This window comes from Eschrichtius robustus, chromosome 15 (genome assembly GCF_028021215.1).
Source record: "Eschrichtius robustus isolate mEscRob2 chromosome 15, mEscRob2.pri, whole genome shotgun sequence".
Taxonomy (NCBI): Eukaryota; Metazoa; Chordata; class Mammalia; order Artiodactyla; family Eschrichtiidae; genus Eschrichtius; species Eschrichtius robustus.
The window spans coordinates 81,577,936-81,597,269 of record NC_090838.1 but is presented as its reverse complement, the minus strand read 5'-3'; the positions used below and the strand labels follow the sequence as shown (position 1 = coordinate 81,597,269).

The 19,334-nt window shown below is 49.1% G+C and overlaps 1 protein-coding gene across 1 annotated transcript in view; it reads left to right on the top strand.

Annotated features, from left to right (window-relative positions):
• The window catches only part of POLR1A (RNA polymerase I subunit A), a 76,717-nt gene that overhangs the window by 18,830 nt on the left and 38,553 nt on the right, over positions 1-19,334 (top strand). The window contains exons 9-14 of the mRNA XM_068564331.1: positions 59-221; positions 2,820-2,990; positions 3,122-3,244; positions 5,892-6,122; positions 12,495-12,749; positions 17,402-17,593. Of these exons, the coding sequence (XP_068420432.1) occupies positions 59-221; positions 2,820-2,990; positions 3,122-3,244; positions 5,892-6,122; positions 12,495-12,749; positions 17,402-17,593 (1,135 nt within the window). The remainder of the gene's footprint in view (positions 1-58; positions 222-2,819; positions 2,991-3,121; positions 3,245-5,891; positions 6,123-12,494; positions 12,750-17,401; positions 17,594-19,334) is intronic.

The following is a 19,334-nucleotide window of genomic DNA, read 5'->3' as shown; positions in this document are numbered from 1 at the left end:
GGCTGAGGAACACGCCCTTCATGCTAAGCATCCACTGATGCCACGCGTCCTCCTACAGGTATCGCCCCGTCAGCCGCCTCGGGGACCAGATGTTTACCAACGGCCAGACGGTGAACCTGCAGGCTGTCATGAAGGATGTGGTTCTGATCCGAAAGCTTCTGGCGTTGATGGCCCAAGAACAGGAGCTGCCAAGTGAGGTGGCAGCACCTGCCGCAGATGAGGTCAGGGCCGCCTTGGAGCTGATGTCGTAGTTCTGACTCCCTACGCTCTGGGTCCTGGGAGATGCCTGTTAGCAGTTCTGTACAGCTGTGTGTGAGCCGTGGGTTTGGGAGGACCAGGCGATGTCTGGGGGAACGCGTGAGTCTGAGCGTGGCCCCCGCGATCATGCCCGGGGTGACCTTGGTTGAGTTGCTTTAACTTCTTGGTCGTCTCCACTATAAAATGCATGTGGTCTGTGGTGGGATTTTATATGTGGTGTGTTCTGGGCCACCTGCTCTCCCTGGCAGCTCTAGAAACACCAGTCTGCTGCCCTCAGCTCTAAGAATGTCCCTCCTGGGTTATGGTACCAGAGCCCATGCCACCCAGCTCTGGTTTTGGCTCAGGAAGGTCTCCAACATTGGGGTCAGGAAGACAGTGTTGTCATTTGTAGGAATTTCCCAGAATAGGACTGTCAGATTTGGGGCCTCAGCTTACTCTCCAGTAAATGGTGGAACTGAAATCAGTTTTCCTGTTTCAGCAGACATTTCCCGAGCCCCTTCAGTGGGCCAGGTCCTCGGTGGGTATAAAGATGAGTCAGGCACTCAGGAAGTTTGCTGAGATCACTGACATCCTTCCCAGCTCTAAGATGCTCTCTGGATGTAAATAGGAAGGACCATCTCAGCCTTGAGTAGATAGTCAGGGCTTCCAGGCTCCCTTCCCCTGCTGGGACAGGCCCGTCACCAGGTGGCGCCACTGTCTGTCCTGGACACCCATGCTCTGGGTTACTCGGCCTTTCTGCTTGGGGTTTCTTTGGTTTTGCTTAAGTTTTCTGATCTGCTGGGGCAAATGTGCTTTGAAAAATCCTCAGTATTAGAGAAATCTGCCATCTGCAGGTCCTAGTTCAGTTTCGGAGGGAAGGCCTTAGGATAGACGGCTGCAGTGACCAGGGCTGAGGATTTTACGTTGATATCCCTTGAAACTAGGGCAGCCTTTTGTCCAAGAGAAAAAGCTAAATCTCTGCAGAAATGAACAGTATCCTCTCTGATTCCTGAGGTCCTTACTACCTGAAGTCACAGTGCCCTCTTTCCATCTGATTAATAGGGTGTGTTGTTTCTTCCCACGCTTGCTCCCAACATCCCATTCCCATGGCGGCCCTCTCACGAATCGTGAATGCCTTGTGTGGGTGGGCTAGCGCCGCTCCAGGCACTGAGAATGTACAAGTGAGACAGGGTCTCACTCATTTCGCAAGTAGTCACACGGCCCTGAGTCAGGTGCTGCCATGAGAAGTGAGTTAGTCTGACAGGGCCTCTGTCATCATGTAGGTGACCATCTCTCCCTGTGAGGCTCCCTCTGCCAGAACAGAAAATATACCTGTCCTCTCTGTAACTGAGAAGACCCTTCTATTCCTCAGGATTGAGGACAAGCCCACTTTATCACTAATGGGTTCCAAGACATTCTCATTTACTGGGTCTCCCCCACCCTCCGCTTTCCCTCCCCTCAGTGCTGGCAGCTTTCTTCTCTCATCTGACCCGCACTGGGACAAAGGACCATATGTCTCTCTCCTGTGTCATACCCAGCCCCATGAGACCAGACAGTGTCAGTAGGTGGTGCTCTAGGGCAGCTTACTGCCTTAAGGCCTGTCACCTGGGCAGGTGTGGGAGAAGAGGAAGAGGCAGAGCCAGGGACAGAAATATTGAAAGGATTGGTTAAATATTTCAGTGAGGCCTGGAGATCAGCCAGTAACTTGACATAGCCTTGATCTTAATTGATGGCACAGGAAATCATAAGGTAAACATTTTTCCTTTTAAGAAATTACTTCACCTGCATTTTTATGAGTGCTTTGGATTAAGTTTTTCCAAAACATAAATAAAGCCGAAACTCCATATTAGAATCAGTTATCTTGCAGGATAACAGAGCTACATAAGAAGAGTATTGATATGGGAATAATTTCTAGGGTTGCCTTAAGAATTAGATACTAAGGGACTTCAGCTGCTCCTAGCAGATACATCCATTACCTTCTTGGCTTGCACACTTTGAGGGAATAAGCTACCATGTTGGAGAAGCCCATGCAGCAAATAATTGAAGGTGGCTTCTGGCCAACAACCAACTAGAAACTGAGGCCCTTGGTCCAGTAGTCCTCAAGGAACTGAATCCTGCCAACAGCCATGTCAGCTTAGAAGTGGGTCCTCCCCCAGTTGAACCTTCAGATGAGACCCTAGCCCTGGCTGACTCCTTTATTGTGACCCGGGGGAGACTGAAGCAGAGAACCCAGTTAAGCTGTACCCAGATTCCTGACTCTCAGAAACTGTGAGATAATAATTGTGTGTCAATTTAAAAGGAAAGAAAGGAGACTTCTTAGAAATTTGAGTTCATTTTACTCCCAGAAAGAGACGGGCTGGTAAATAGGTAGTGGGGCTGATGTTTTGGACAAGATAGATTGTATATGGACAAGATAGATTTAGGAGCACTTTTGTCGCTGATCTGTCAAGTTCAAAAGACATAAAGGCAGACTCCAGAGCTCATCATTTGTCAGAGCTCTAGTAAGAAAGAAAAATGGAACCAGGCCTGGCCTTTTTGAGGTTCTTCCATCACACCTGTTTTCTTGCTTGTGTCTTGGCCAGGAAAAAGACCTTTCGATCGCTATGGACCGGTCCTTTTTGAGTCTACTTCCAGGCCAGTCCCTCACAGACAAACTTTACAACATTTGGATTCGCCTTCAGAGCCACGTCAATATTGTGTTTGATAGTGAGATGGACAAACTAATGATGGAAAAGTACCCTGGCATTAGACAGGTGAGCAGTAAGTTGGATCCCCATTGCTAGCCAAAGGGGTTAAATAAGAAACATGTTTGTCTTGAAGGAAGAAAATGATAAACATACTTGATTTTTTTTAATGCTTTCTGTGGACTTTTTTCCCCATAAAGATCCTGGAGAAGAAGGATGGTTTATTCCGGAAGCACATGATGGGAAAGCGAGTAGACTACGCAGCCCGCTCAGTCATCTGCCCCGACATGTACATCAACACCAATGAAATTGGAATTCCCATGGTGTGTGCTGTTAGGTGGCGGATGGGAGTGGCGAGGAGGGCTGGGGAGAAGGCATGTGGCCGACTGCAGTGGCTTGGGTGGGGACAGCCTCTGCCTCTTCCCGGACCAGCTGTTCGGCGGGGACCCTGAGGCCCTGGGGTAGCGTTGCTCTCACTCCCTGCCAGGTCTCCAGATACCCTCTACCCACAGGGAAGACCCACCTCCCGGGCCACCAGGGTGCACATCCCTCCCGCCTAGCTTCTTCCTGCCTGTCTAGGCCTAAGCTTTAAGCCTTCCTAGTGAGATTGAATACATGACAGAGATGAGGAGGAGGGAAGGGGGGTTCTCTGTCCCGTGTACCTGCCGGCATCAGGAGTCAGGCCGTGGAGGAGCCCCAGAGAGCGGGCATCGCCCATCCTCCCAGATCCGCAGGGGTAGGCGGTTTGCCCCATCCGCCCATTAGTGTTTCCTCCAGGAGCCAGCCTCCTTGTCTCACTCCCCCACCACGTCAAGCTGTGGTGCTCGTTAGCAGCGGCCCCTTAATCGGCTTCCTCCTTCATGGGCCTTGAGGTCCGTAATAGAAGATGGTTTAATTCCCTCCACGGAGAGGCTCATTTCCCTGTGCACGGTCCCCCTGCCGCTCTCTGGGGAGGACTGGGGAGGAGCAGAGAGCAGAGCTCAAGTGTTCCGATGGCCTCCCACCTGCTGCCGCCTCCTCCCTCGGGCACACATGGGCTTCCTGGGCAAGGGCTCTTGTGTGAGGGGACAAGAGTCAGAGAACGCCCAGTCCGATGCCCATGGCCTCCTGGGAACCAGGGGTCTTTGCATCTGGAAGCTGGGTCGGGTGTCAGGGAAAGGCATTGGGAAGTTCCAGAGTCCGAGGCCCTGGGAGGAGACCTGTTTGTTGCTCTCTTTGGACAGAGGGCAGAGGCTGCCCCTTTTGGCTTTGGCCTCATGGTGCCTCCAGGGTCCCCGGCTGTGGGAGAGACCTTTAGAGTTGCTCCTCTTTCCACCTTCAAAGGTCCTCTCTTTCTTGGATCCGGGTTCATGTGGTAATGGAGGGACTCTGAATTTCCCCCTCTGCCTATCTCCAGCCTGCCCCAAGCCTCAGGGCCATGGTGGCCTGGGGTGTTACTCGCAGGATAGCTGTGAGGAGCAGGGTGTGTGAAGCTGCCTCTTGGTCCCTTGTGGCACGCCCTTCCCGTCTAGCATTGTGGACAGGTGTTAACAGAAGCAGAGGAGGTGAAGTCTGGGAAATAAGCTAGAGACCCAGCAGGGAACCAGACAGACTTAGCATGTCCCCTGCGAGGCTTACATGGCCCCTGCGAGGCTTACATTCCAGCAGTGGAGACGCATCAACAGATACACAAGTATAGATCTTCCTCGACTTATGATGGGGTTATATCCCTGTAAACCTATCGTAAGTTGAAAATGCCGTGGGTCGAAAATGCATTTAGCGGACCTAACCTACTGAGCAGCACAGCTTAGGTCTAACCTACCTTAAATGTGCTCAGAACGCTTATGTGAGCCTACAGTTGGGCAAAATCATCTAATTCAAAGCCTATTTTATAAGGAAGTGTTGAATATCTCTTGTTAAGTTATTGAATACTGTCCTGGAAGTGAACAACAGGACGGCTCTGAGTATATGGGTTATTAACCCTCGTGATCACAGGGCTGACTGCCAGCTGCAGCTTGCTGCCCCGCCCTGCTTCAGGAGAGTATCGTACAACGTTTCAGTAGCCCAGGAAGAGATCTACATTCAAAATGGGGAGTACAGTTTCTACTGAACACGTATTGCTTTTGCACCATCGTAAAGCCCCCAGAATCCTAAGTCGGGCACTGTCTGTACATATACACTCTGTCAGGCAGTGGCCAGTGCATTGGCAGAAGTGGAGTGGGCCACGGGGCGGGGAGGGCCTCTCACACAGAGCCACTCACGTCGAGACCTGGCCAGCATTTAGCAAGTTTCTTTACCTGGGACTTCTCAGAGTCGCTAATGTAGTTATACGTGCCTCTGGAAGCATCAAAGGGTTTTAATATTCAGTAGCTCAGAACTCGCTTAACCAGGGAATTCATTTTTCTTGGAGTGTGGTGCAGGTCTTGTGTGTCAAATGGAGCCCTGAGTTTTCTCATGTATCAGGAGACCAAATCAGTTTCATCTCAGGCCAGGTAAAGAGATTTGGGTGGCATGTCTGGTCTCAGGGCATGGGCCACCATCAATTAGTGATGGCTGCTGGGGGCGTGGGGGAAGTGTTGGCGGGAGAAGGTGGTACTTGAGGGCGGGTATCTGCTGTCTCTCTCAAGCTAGGGTTCCATGCTATTTTCCGTCTTTTGGGACTAAATGAGTGTATTGGCAGACCAGGAAATGGTGAAATTTTTAAATGGGTTAAAAAAAATTCTACTGTATAAACTGCAACACTCAGATTACTCTCTTTGAGCAGACTCTGCTAGAAAAGAAGACCCAGTCTCTTTCCTTAAGGGAGCGAGTCTGGAAAAATGTGGAAAAGACAGGGAGGATGCTGCTTTACTTGCTGAAGGACGACCTTCTTGGCTCAGAGAGAACCTCTGCATCTTAGGGAAAAAGTAACACAGCCTGTTGAGTCGGATCTGGGGGTCCATGTAACCTTTCTGCCCCCCCTGAATTTTCACATCCACTCCTTGTTTCCAGGTGTTTGCCACAAAGCTGACCTACCCTCAGCCAGTCACCCCCTGGAACGTTCAGGAACTGAGGCAGGCAGTCATCAACGGCCCCAGTGTGCACCCAGGAGCCTCCATGGTCATCAACGAGGATGGCAGCCGCACGGCCCTGAGCGCCTCGAACCTAACCCAGCGGGAAGCCGTGGCCAAACAGCTCCTGACACCAGCCATGGGGGCACCTAAGCCTCAGGGGACAAAAATTGTGAGTAATGGGCAGATTTGGTCAGGGGCTCGGCCAGCTCCTGTTGGCTCCCCGTGGCTGCCGGCTGTCGGCTGTGGCTTCAGTGAGTGCCGATGCAGGAATGCTGTGAGAGCAGTTCCTGCCTCCCCTTCCCTCTCCCCGCCCCCCGCCCAGAGGAAGCTGCCCCCAGACGTGGGTGTTCCCTAGGGCCTGAACACCGTGAATAAAACTTCATTTGGCCATCCCACGCATGCAGCGCAATTCTGGGTACATGTCGGGGCTTGAAGAACGCTCTTTAATTATAACTCCGTTGTGGTTTGCTGCCCCTGAACAGGGCTGCTCACAGGGTGGTCCTCAGAGCAGCAGCGTCCCTGGAGCTGGTAGGAAATGCACATTCGTTCCTTCCCCTCTCCCTGCCCCCACCCCTGAATTAGTCTCTCTGGGAATGGAACCTAGGAATCTGTATATTAATAAGCTCTGCAGAGGGTTCCTCTGCGTGCTAAAGTTTGAGAACTGCCCTAAAGGAAGGGAACATTCTGTGTCTGGTAACTGCAAACTGACAGGTTTCATGTGATACTTCACTTTCGGGGGACTGCTAGTTCTTGCCTGTAGTACTGTGTTAAGGGATCCTGAGGCTTTATCTGGGCTTCACCGGAAAGAGTACATGATCGATTAGCAATGTCTGCTGAGGACAGATGGGTGGGTGACATCACTTGTGTCTGTGTCAAATAATAACCATTCCTGCTGGGAGGGGTATAGCAAATAACGCCTAACCAGGCAACAGTGGCGGAAGTTGCTAGAGTGAAATGGACTAGATTTGGGATTAATTTGTGGTGACTGCCCAGAGTCAGGGGATGACTGAGTGTGTCTTCCGCACCCACTTGCACATTCGTTAGACCTCCTCTTGCCCTCTGACACATCCAGACCCGGTGGCCGGCTAGGTCTTCTTTTTAGTGGGTTTGAGCTCTACAGAGGACCATTGGTCCTTGAAGGAACTTTGGTTGGAGGACAGACGGGGAGAGGAAGCCTTGTCACGGTGACCATTGGTCCCCACTGCTCTTCACCGCGGCCTGTCCTCTTGCTTCCTCTCCATCTCACCGCCGTCCCGAGGTCAAGCAGTAACAGGCCATGCGTTTTCTGCTTTGGTGGCAGGGGGCACATGCAGACACAAATCTAGTCACCTGTTTTGTTTTTTTCCTCGTGCATTAAGTGAGGTTTGTGTTCAGGCTCATGGGATTATTCTGCCATTTTTAAGTGCCTAGTGTTTTGCTAGGAGCTGTGAGAAAGATGCAGGAGAAATCAAGGTGTGTTTTTCATAACTTACGGTGAAGCAAGGCAAACACTGGTAATCTTCATACTAACTCAAGTCGAGCATGTGAAACAGTCTCACAGTAGGACATTTTGAGAAGAAAATTGAGAGAAGAGAGCAGAGTGGGGTCAGGTGGTGCCATGCTCCACTTTGCCAGGCACCGTGGATGAGATCCTGCTGTCTCGGGGTGGACGGCCTGGTAGGGGCACCCCCAGGGAATGAGACCATAAATGTGTCACCACTGCTGAGTGGCGTGGTGGACACAAGGGAACAGCGACGGGGGACGGTGACTTTACCCACATGAAGCTGGAGAAGAAAAGAGGGCTGTGGGCAGGGTGGGCGTGCAGGGCGAGTTTGGAGTCATCAGGAGGCAGTTGAGGGCCAGCCTGGGGGCTGCAGGGGAACCGAAGGTGAAAGCAGGGTATGTTTCAAGGGGACCTTGAAGTAGGGGGGCTTGGCTGTAGGCTGGGTGTCAGGGCTGTAAAAGAGCGAAGGTGAGAAAGAAGCGTGGTTTCCATTGCCCTGGAAGGAGGTGTGTCTGGACCCTTCTGAACTGAGGTCATGGTGGAGAATCTAAGGGCTAGCTAGTCTCCCGTAAAAGGTAGAAATGTGGCACTTAGGTTAGGGGGCATAGAGTTAAGAAATGAAATTATCAGGAATTCCCTGCCAGTCCAGTGGTTAGGACCCTGAGCTTCTACTGCGGCGGGGCACGGGTTCCATCCCTGGTCGGGAAACTAAGATCCTGCAAGTCACGTGGCGCAGCCAAAAAAAAAAAAAAGAAATGAAATTATCAGAGTTAAACTCTTTGAGCACAAAGTACAACAGAGAGAAAATGCGGCGGGGGGGTGGGGGCGACCTGTGGAAGCAGGAGGCAGGTAGGGAAGGACGCCGAGGGAGAGAGGGCCGGCCGGGCTCGCTCTCGGTGTCTGCATCTGTCTCCCACCTGCGCTGGGGGGGGGGGTTCTTCCCGGTCAGGACCAGCCCCAGAGTATCTTTGCTTCTCCCAGAGGCACTTAGTAGGTGTTTGTGGAGTTAAATATGAAGTTTAAGAAGAGTGAGGAAAGGGAAGGAAGATGCAGATTTGTCCACATGAAGGTCACGTGTGACCCAGGAGAGCCGTTTGAATGAAGTGGGGGGAGCTGGGCTTCAGGGCCTTTGTGGTGAGGCAGCGAAGCAGTAGCTTCTGGAGCAAAAGCAAAAGGATATGGGGTTTCTGACATTATTGGGGAGTGAGGGTGGGCAGACGCGCAGGGGAGCTTCCTTCCCGTGGCCTTGTTACGTCTGTGGGGCTGGGGGTGGGCTTAGGAGAGGGCAGGTTGGCCTCACTGCACACTCAGGTCAGCTCGTGGGAAGCGACGGAAATGAGTTCTCAGCAGCCGGGAGACTGAGTGAGGTTGGCCCAGTCGCCTGTCCCCCAGCCTAAGTTCACATCCCGAGCACGCTGTCCCTGCCTTGTCTCCCAGCCCCACCTCTCGGCGTCCCATCGATATGGGCCTCTTTCTCCCCGTCAGGCCTTGAACTTGCTGTCCCTGCCGGGGATACTCTGTCCTCCCTGACACTCCCCAGCCGTGGCCCACTCGTCCTTCTGCAAAGCCTTCGTTCCTCTAGGGCAGGGGTCCACAGCCTTTTTCAGCCAAGGGCCAGATAGTAAATATCTTAGGCTTTGCGGGCCACACGGTCTCTGTTGCAGCTGCTCAGCCCCGCCTATGTAGTGTGAAAGCCGCCACGGCAGTACAAAGTGAATGAGTACGGCCGTGTTCCAAAAAACTCTAGTTACAAAAGCAGGTGGCCTGCAGTTTGCCACTTTTACAACACGAATGGGGTCCCCCCCGTGTGTCCCACCTTACCCCCCCACCCGCATTGCATTATGTTGTCACTCCAGGTACCCCCATCTGTCTGACCTCGAGTTCCTAAACCCCGTGAGGACAGGGCAGGGTGTTCGGCCCTCCACCCTCCCCAGCACCCAGCATGTAGGAGGCGCTCGGGAAACCCCTGTGGACTGGACCGGTCCAGGATGAGGTGCAGGAGGCTCTGAGGTGTGAGGGCCACATGTGACCTGAGGATGTGGCCCTGGGGCAGAGACAGGAAGGGCACTTATGAGACAAAAGTGGTCCTTATATCGGGACCTGGGGCCTAAAGGTGATTATCTTTAGTTTCCAAAATCTCGGTGATGTCATATGTAATGTTTATATATGTAGTCAGATACGTGTGCATTTACAATTCATTTGTAATTTGTAAAGTAATTTTTTGGTTAATGTGTTCCGTATAGATCAGGACCTGGGCCAAAGGGATGGGTGACGTGACTGAGAGGGAGAGACCCAGGTCCAGGAAGGGACGAACTGCAGGTTAGATGAGAAGGGGGAGGGGGTGAGTGGAAGAAGCCATTTCCCCTGGGAGCGGTGAAGTCTCTGCCCCTTCTCCTGGGCCTTGTAAATGGAGTAGGAAGTGGCCAGGACGGCCAGGCCTCATTTCCCGGCCCCGCAGTCAGCCAGGAGCAGCTCTTTGGCTCCGGCTCTGCCTCTGGGAACTCTGACCCGGGCACTGGGGCACACTAATTTTCGCTGCGGTATTTATTTAGAGACAAGAGAAAGGAAGGGCCTCAGGTTTGGGTTGGCGAGGGGAGCACGCTGTGCTCCAGGGCTTCTGTTTGGATTGGCTGGTGCCTGCTGGCTGGGCCTGCGAGCCTTCCCAGCTGTGGGGTTTGCTTACGCCGGAGGATGTCTCGAATTTTCGAGACTCAGACCCGAGGCGAGCCCGGGGTTTGGGACCCAAGCCACAGGTCCCGGCAGTTTCTTCCTTGAGAAGCTAAAGAAATAGACCTTGAAAGTCAGTTCAGGCTTCGTGACGTGCCCTAGGCAGCCACTCATGGGAATCCTCAGAATCCAGGTCTCCTTGGAAACACAGACATGGGGGTGGGGGGAGGACGGGTTTGAATTCCTTGGGGAACAGAAAGACTGCCTCCCCGCTAGCTGCTTTTAGGACTGCCTTTTAGAATTTGAGGGGTTTGCTCCCTGCTTCCCTGAGTTGGAGGACACTTTCAGCCCAGCCAAACAGGGATGGGGGGAGGTGGGTGGGGAGCATCTCTTGTTGACCTCTAGCCTCTTTCTGTAGCCAGCTTTCTGATACAACTTCATAATGTGGACGACATAAGAAGAAACTAGACCTGGAGTAATTTGTTTCCCCCCAACCCGTTATCTGCTGGATAATTTAGGGGAGACTTGGGGTGGGGGGAGGCCTCACTGAGTCTCCATAATTCCTCTGGGCTGCTAAGGGCAGCCTGCAGAATGATTGGGGTAGCAGTTGCCTCATGCATTTGTTTTTTTATTTTTATTTATTTATTTTTATTTTATTATTTAAAAAAATTTTTTGGCCGTGCTGCAAGGCTTGTGGGGTCTTAGTTCCCTGACCAGAGATTGAACCCAGACCCCCGCAGTGAGAGCGCAGAGTCCTAACCACTGGACCGCCAGGGAATTCCCATGCATTTGTTTTTTAAAGTGGCGTCTCTGTTCATCATTTGGGAAGCCCAGTAATTAATATAGCGTAAGATTCAGGGCCTTATACTAAAGTCAGCTTTGTGGGCGGAGGTGTTCTGTCAGGAGGACGTGACCAGTGGCATGTTGATATTGGTAAGGAACGAGAAAGCGTGAGCGTTGGTTGTCTTTAAAGGAGTAAAGTTACTTGTGGTTTTCATTCTCTTCTTTAAGTTTGTCTGTATTTTCTGTATTTTCCCCCACAGTAAGCATCACTTGTGCAGTTTTTCTTGCTTTCTTTAGAAACAGTCGAAGATCTTTTAAAGAAATTTCATAGAAGTAATACACGCTTGTCGTAACATGAACGTCACTAAGACGTATAAAGATAAAGGTGATGATCTGTGCCTTACTCTTCCTCCCCTGTGTCCCTGCCTCAAGGAGAGCATAGAAACAGCTCAGTGAGGATCTAAGTACCCTTTTCCCTTGTGTATATAAACCCGTAGAGTTGGGTTGGGTTTTATTTATTTATTTTTTATTTTTTGGCCGTGCTGCGTGGCATGTGGGATCTTAGTTCCCTAAGAACCCACGCACCCTGCAGTGGAAGCCTGGAGTCTTTTAACCACTGGACCGCCAGTGGAGTCCCCTGGGTTGGGTTTTAAATTGCCTCATCCTGTCACCTTAGATGGCACCTGGATTGTTTTTCTTTTACTGGAATACATTATTGCCATCACTTCAGGGCTGTTAATAGGGTTGAGTCATCCTTTTTCATCATTACATAGTATTCCGTAGTACATACCATGATTTAGCCACCAATGCCCCTTCTGTGGGGCAGCCAGGTTTTTCCCAGTTCTTGCCACTGTTAACACTGCTGCATAAACATACACGTTCTTAGAACCTCGCGTTGACACCTGTTCTGTTCTGAAAGGCCAAAAGGAAATGAGTTTTAAATGTTTTAAAATCTATTGTGAAATTGCTTTCCCAGAAGACCATGCAATTTAAACTTATTATTAATTTTTAAGTGCAATAAAACATTTGCAGAGAGCATTGAACTGGGAATCAGGAACCCTGTGTTTCAGTCCTGGCTCTGCTGGATGAGGTTGGGCAAGTATTTCTAAAACGTGGAATTCACATTTCGAATAACGTACTCAGATGTGGCCATGGCGGGGATTCTAGAGGTCTGCCAGATCTTTCTAGATCTGGCAGACCAGGAGTTTTGTGGTTATATGTAGATATGCTGTCTTCAGATGTGTCTATTTCTTTCTTCAGATTAATTCGCAGAGGAATTCAAACTCCGGAAAGGTCATGCATCTCTGAAGAAGACAGAGATTACTGGACAGGGGCCTGTAGCCTCATTGGCTTATGCCTCTGTGCCCAGAGCCAGGACACGACTATGCTGGGCTAGCAGCTATTTCTCAGAGTACCAGAGGGGCTTAGTAGCTATTTCTCAAAGATTTCTAGGGTTTCACTCCAGACTAAAAGTTCTCCTTTTATTTAGTTGAATAAAACCTGAGACAGACAGAAGGCACACTCAGCCCAGGCCAAGGTGAGCCCTTGGAATAGTAGCGACGTTGCCGAAGTTGCCACCGCTCACCCTGTTCTCTCCTCTGCCCCCAGGTATGCCGGCACGTGAAGAATGGGGACATTCTCCTCCTGAACCGGCAGCCCACCCTGCACAGGCCCTCCATCCAGGCGCATCGCGCCCGCATCCTGCCCGAGGAGAAGGTCCTGCGGCTCCACTATGCCAACTGCAAGGCCTACAACGCCGACTTTGATGGAGACGAGATGAACGCCCACTTCCCTCAGAGTGAACTGGGCCGGGCCGAGGCCTACGTCCTGGCCTGCACGGATCAGCAGTACCTTGTTCCCAAGGTAGGTCTGACCTTGAGGCCGTTCCATGGTCATCGCCAGCACAACTTGGCAGTCCAGGTCCGGGCCCTTGCCAGCTCCTGGAGTCAGTGGGTGGCTCTAGGGCAGGGGCATGTGGAACAGAAGGTCTTGGCTTCTTCCGGGTGGGGTCTTCAGCTCTCTAGTGGCTAGAGGCAGGGAAAGGGTTCTCTCTTGCTGCCCCTTAAGGTGGCAGGAGAGAAGTTGTAACAGTCATCCCAGAACGCTGAGTTTAGTAGCTACATAACAGGTCTTGTCTTCCAGTCTGTTTGGATTCTACAACTTATTAGCCTCTGGCAAGCATTAGCATCCCAGCTGTGAGGGTCCCCAAGGTCCACAGATGACTCTGATCCTTTGAGTCTGGACAAGCAGGAGTTTTAAGAGACAACTTAACCCCAAGGGTCCAGATGAAATCCCCCTCCAGCCCATGAGCAATCTCCTCTGTGAATCCCTTCCTTTATAAGCCGTTTGCGTCACAGTGATTCACAATGACACATCATTCATTTGGGCTGCAGTGTGGAGTAGTAATAATAATAAAGAACTATGGCTACCGTTTGCCAAACACTTTTTCAGTGTCAGACACTACAAAGCACGTTGGAGGCCTCTCCTTTCTTCCTCCCCACAGTCCTTGGGGTAGGTAGTACTAACGTCCACATTTACACATGAAGAAACGGTGTAGGGAATTCCCTGTCGGTCCAGTGGTGAAGACTCCTTGCTTCCACTGCAACAGGTGCAGGTTGCATCTCTGGTCGGGGAACTAAGATCCCACATGCACTGCGGCGCAGCAAAAAAAAAAAAAAAAAAAAAAAAATGGTGTAACTTACCGAAGGACACAGAGCTGAGGAGGAGGAGGAAGGGCCAGGAGCTCGCAGATCCTTGTGGCTTGTTCTTTTCCGCTGTGCGGGCCCTGCTGCCCTGCCACAGAAGAGAGGGAGACCTCCGCACCCAGGAAGCACCAGAGGCTGCTCGGACATGTCCCTCATCGATTAGTAACCTCTCCTCCTGGGAACTTCTCTTCCCCCGTCAGTCCCACCTGGGGAGTCAGGCACGTGGCCAGGGTCCTAGCGTCCCAGCCTCGTTGCCTACCAGACACACCACTGTGGCTTCGTCCTGGACGCAGTTATTTGAATATAACTTTCTTTCCCTTCTCCACCCACCTTAGCTGGCTGTTGATTAGTGAAGGGGCTGACAATAGGCAGGAGGGGTTTAAGGGCCCACTCAGGTCCCCCAGAAATTAGAAGAAATAATTTGATTAATTTTTACTAATAATGTTACTAGTAATTAGTAATAATTTTGCTAATAATTAGAAGAAAAAGAAGAAGTAATTAGCCTAATTTGAAAATTGGCTTTTTGTCTTTTTAAGTAAATAATATCCGTGGTAGCTCTGATGGTGGTGGCAATAAAAGCCACCGTCTGCTGAGCGCTCCCTGTGCCTCAGGCACTGCTCTGAGCAGTTTGCAAACATTCTTAGTCCTCACAACAGCCTTAGGAGGTGGGTGCAATTTTCAGATGAGGAAACACCGGTGAGTGACTTGCCAGCCAGTGACAAAGCTGGGACTTGAACCCAGCGCCGTTGACCCCCAAGCCTGTGTGCTCAGCGTCGTGTGTGATCAACCCCGTTGACAGGCGAGGCTGGGCCTGGGTGAGGGCACGTGGCAGTGAGTGGCTCCCAGGACTGAACCGGCCGCCTGGCTCTCTAAAGGGAGTGTCACATTTCACCCCGGGGGATACTACCAGCGAGCAGCAGGTGGTTCATTTTTTGCCGGCAGAGTGACCTCTGGACTTCAGCTGTATGGGGAGTTGGGGGTGCTCCGAAGTTCTCAGGCCAGTGAATTTGAATGTGCTATACTTGATTTTGATTGAATAAGGTAGCATAGGGGACCTCATTGCTTACAGCATGTCCTGCGAAGGGCTGGACTATTTAAAATCCAGATGTGCCTCATCATATGCTCACCTGCCTATGAGTTTCAGGTCCAGAGACAGGGAGAACACAGATAAATAAGCTTACATCAATAAACTGAATTCTTAAAAAGTAAAAACAAAAAACAACAAAAAAAACCACTTCTAGGGGATGACCTGAGGGTTCACTTTACTTTCAGACAGATTTTTTTTTTTTTTGGCCACCCTGCGCAGTTTGTTGGGATCTCAGTTCCCCAACCAGGGATTGAACCCACGTCCTCAGCAGTGAAAATGCAGAGTCCTAACCACTGGACCGCCAGGGAATTCCCTCAGACAATTTCTTTTGTCAGAGGTAAAGAGCTTTTGATTCTTGATAAATTTTGTTTAGTCCTCAGTGCAATTGCCGAGAGGTGGACTCGTTATTTTTTTGCTAATCATTATAAAAATGAAACATGTACTTTGGTGGCAAAGTCCTAAAAGGACAAGAGCTGGTTTCCCTAAGCCATTTTTGGGTAATTTTTCTTGGTGTGTCTTTATTTCCCTTTGTTTCTGTTTCCCTTTGTTCATTATTCTATTTCTTCTCTATTTCTAGGTTCTCTTCCTTGACTAACCATAGTACCCGATTTAAGTTCATTTTATTGTTGGTTATATGTGTTTAATAGGGTTGGAGGTTGTCTTCTTACTTAAAATAGGAGATGAATGGAACTTTAGCTGTTTCTTTTCCAAGAAAACAGTTACACTTTTCATTTACATGTTTCTTTGTGGATTCTTTTTTTTTCTTCTGTTTGTTGTATCTATTGAGGGCCATTGCTTCATGGAAGTTTTTTTAACAAAGCTTGAGACATAGTTTCCAGACTTTGACTTAGCTGCGAAATTCAAGTCACAGAATACCCTAATTCTCAAAGCATCCTGACCAAAGACATCAATTGTAGTGTCATTTTGCTGTGATATTAAGTGGAATAGGATAGCTGACAATTATCTGGGTTTTTGATTCAGAGATGGTCTTTCTGATCCTAAGCAGATTTAGGAAATTCAGAATTGTAAGTAGACCCTTAGTAAATTGCTTTAATCAGTATTCCTCCCTAGAATTCATGATTATTGCATTGAAAGCAATTTAGCCATTAAGGTAATTTTCTAGTCATGGAAAAATCTGGATGGAGAGAGAAGGCACTGACTAGATCCCGTAACTTATAATTATGTTCTTTAAAAGAAAAAGACAAAAGGGAAAATCTATATCTGCCCCCAAAGACTGTGGGATGAGTCAAATGCCTAATACTGTTTTGGGTTTTTCCTCTAAGCAAAATAAAACCTTGTCTTTGGAATAAGACACAGAGTGTAATTTTTTATTCATGTTCATAACTCAGAGCCTTCGTAAGAAGGGCTGCGTGCCCCATCTGATCTTGCCTTCCATCTGCACCACCTATTCAGCTCATCTGTAATAATTATCTTTGAGTTTACGTAAAGCCCGTTGCCACAGTATTGAGACTGTTTGACAAGCATCCTTTTTAGCCTTTGAATTAGTGTATGTGGTTAAATTCCTGGCGCTTCTCCATGGCTGCATTTGTGAGTTCCTTAGTTATGAAACATGGCCATGATATTGGACAGTATTTAACAAATAAGCAAATGATAACAATCTGTAGATCCAAGGCACAGATTTTTCTCAAGTTCCCATACCCATTGAAAAGGCTGCAAAAACTGCTTCTTAGAGAATGTCAGCGGGCACAGCTATTTTTACTTTGGTGTGCCTTATGTTGCCGTGAATGCAGACCTGCAGGTAGGGTTCAGGAGACTGGGGATCAGAAAGGCTGTGGAAAGATGAATGTACCCACCCAACTGGGGCTTGTATAAAGGCCCTTGTTTTGACATCTGGTAAATAACAGCCTACCATGAATACGTGCTCCATTATGAAGAGACGCTGACAGCAGGCATTCTTTCCTTCTGCAGTCACACACGTGAAAGCCCTCCACAACCCTCTTGAGGAACCTCTGCCCAAACCCCACCCTCCCTGCGCTGGCCCACTCCAAGTCACTCCTCAGGCCAAGATGCAGTACTGCCCCTCAGAGAGACCATTCCTGACCATCCTCCCCACCCCAAATCTATGTGGTGACCCATCCTGTTATTTTCCTCCAGTATTTAAAACTCTTTGTGGTAATGTATCTGTCCAATCATTTGTTTACTGTCTAGCTCTTTCTCATCATGAAGGATCGTGTCTGCTTGGGCCACTGGAGTAGATTGAAGGTCTAACCCAGTGCCTAGGCATACAGTAGGCTCTCAATAAATATTTGTTGAATGGATGACTGATTTAGAGGAGAACCAGGCCAGAAATGTGTGAAAAATACCAAAGCGTAAAACCAAAATATAAGAACAAGGACACAGCTAACAGCAGCCAGACCAAATTTATGCATAAGTGCCAGAAATATGCTGGAGTAACTAGAAACAGATAGGATTTTGGAGAGAAGGCTAGGGGGCCTGGATGAATTTGCAGCAGTTTTGATACAGAACAGTGGGCAAAAGGCAAAGGTGGGAGCTGGTCAGGAAGCCCTGGTCATGTGCTCTGGTAGGCAGTTTGCTCTCAAGATGGGAAGCCCAAGCACCGGCCTGGTGCGGCTCAGAGACAGGACAGTACGGGGATGTAAAGGAGGGCTGTTGCTAGCGGGCAGCTCCCAAGCACAGGGTTAGGAATTAGAATGCCACTTCAGTTTTTTCTTTGCTCTTCTCTTATCTGTTTTGGTTTGTAGGATGGCCAGCCGTTGGCAGGGCTGATCCAAGATCACATGGTTTCGGGTGCAAACATGACTATTCGAGGCTGCTTTTTCAGCCGGGAGCAGTATATGGAGCTGGTGTACCGAGGACTCACCGACAGAGTGGGGCGCGTGAGGCTCTTTCCTCCTGCCATCCTGAAGCCCTGTCCGCTGTGGACAGGAAAGCAGGTAATTGGGAGAAAACAAATGGTGGCTATAAAAAAAGGAAACCGGCCGCTCAGTAAAGAGGTTTTTGTTCCCAGGAGAGCCCAGGCCAGAAACAGAAATGGCAAATCAAACAATAGTCTGACTCTCTCTTTGCTGGGGTTTTTGGGTGTAGATGGTTTCAAGGGAGTGTCTGCTAAGCGTAATCTGCATGGTTTCTGTCCTTTGCTTCTGACTTAAACTCAGTGTCCTCATAATCCAGATATGGTGGTAATAGGCAGTGGTGCTGATGGTAGCAGTAGTTAAGGTTTGTTGGGAGTGCTTCAAATATGTTATCTTACTTAACCCTCACAACCAACCTGCGATGCAGAAACCATCATTACCACCATTTAGCAGATGAGGGTAATGAAGTTTGGAGAAACTGTTACATGCCCACGTCCATAGGAGACAGAGCTGGGATTCAAACCCGGGACTTTCTAACACCCAGACCATCCTACTATACTTAATCAGTTATGTGATCTTGGCTCTGTCAGCCTCAGTTCTTCATTTATAAAACGAAAGGGTTCAGGTTGATGAGCTCTAAGGTCTCTCCCAGCTCTGCAGTTCTTTAAATCTGTGGACCTGGGACTTGACTGCTTTTTAGTTACTAAGCCAACTTGTATTCCTGAGATAAACCTTACTTGGTTATGAGGTAGTATTTGCTAAACTTTTGTGTAGAATTTTTTGTATCTGTGTACATGAGGGATTTTGATCGGTGGTTTTCTTTTCTTGTCATATGTTTGCCTGGTTTTGGTATCAGGGTAACATTGGCTTCATAGGATGAGTTGGGAAGTATTTACTCTTCTTCAGTTTTCTGTAAGAGTTTGTATAGTATTTTTTTTTTTAATTTATTTATTTTTGGCTGCGTTGGGTCTTCATTGCTGCGCACGGGCTTTCTCTAGTTGCGGCGATCGAGGGCTACTCTTCATTGCAGCGTGCGGACTTCTCATTGCAGTGGCTTCTCTTGCTGTGGAGCACAGGCTCTAGGCACGCGGGCTTCAGTAGTTGTGGCACGTAGGCTCAGTAGTTGTGGCTCGCGGGCTCTAGAGTGCAGGCTCAGTAGTTGTGGCTTGCAGGCTTAGTTGCTTCATGGCATGTGGGACCTTCCCGGACCAGGGCTCGAACCCGTGTTCCCTACATTGGCAGGTGGATTCTTAACCACTGTGCCACCAGGGAAGTCCCCAGAGTTTGTGTAGTATTGATATTATTTTTTCCTTAAATGTTTGGTGGAATTCACCAGTGAAGCCATCTGGACCTGGAGTTTTCTCTTTAGGAAGGTTTGTTTAACTAAAATTTTTATTTCTCTAATACATATTGGGCTATTTAGGTTATCTCTTTCTTCTTGGAGGTACTGCTTTGGTTTTTCAAGGAATTTCATCTAACTTATTGAATTTATAGGCGTAAAGTTATTCATCATATTCCTTTACTTTCCTTTTCTATTTGTAGAATCTGAAGGTGGGTCCCCTGTCTCATTTCTGATAGTGGTAATTTGTGTCTTCTCTCTTTTTCCTGCTCAGTTTGCTTAGAGGTCTGTCAGTTTTATTGTTCACAGAGAACCAGCTTTTATTGACTTTCTCTATTTTTCTGTTTTCTGTTTCATTGATTTCACTTTGATCTTTTTTATTTCCTTCTGTTTACTTTGGGTTTGATTTGCTTTTCTTTTTCTAGTTACTTAAGGTTGAAACAGAAGTCACTGATTTGAAACTTTTTTCCTTTTTTAATATTG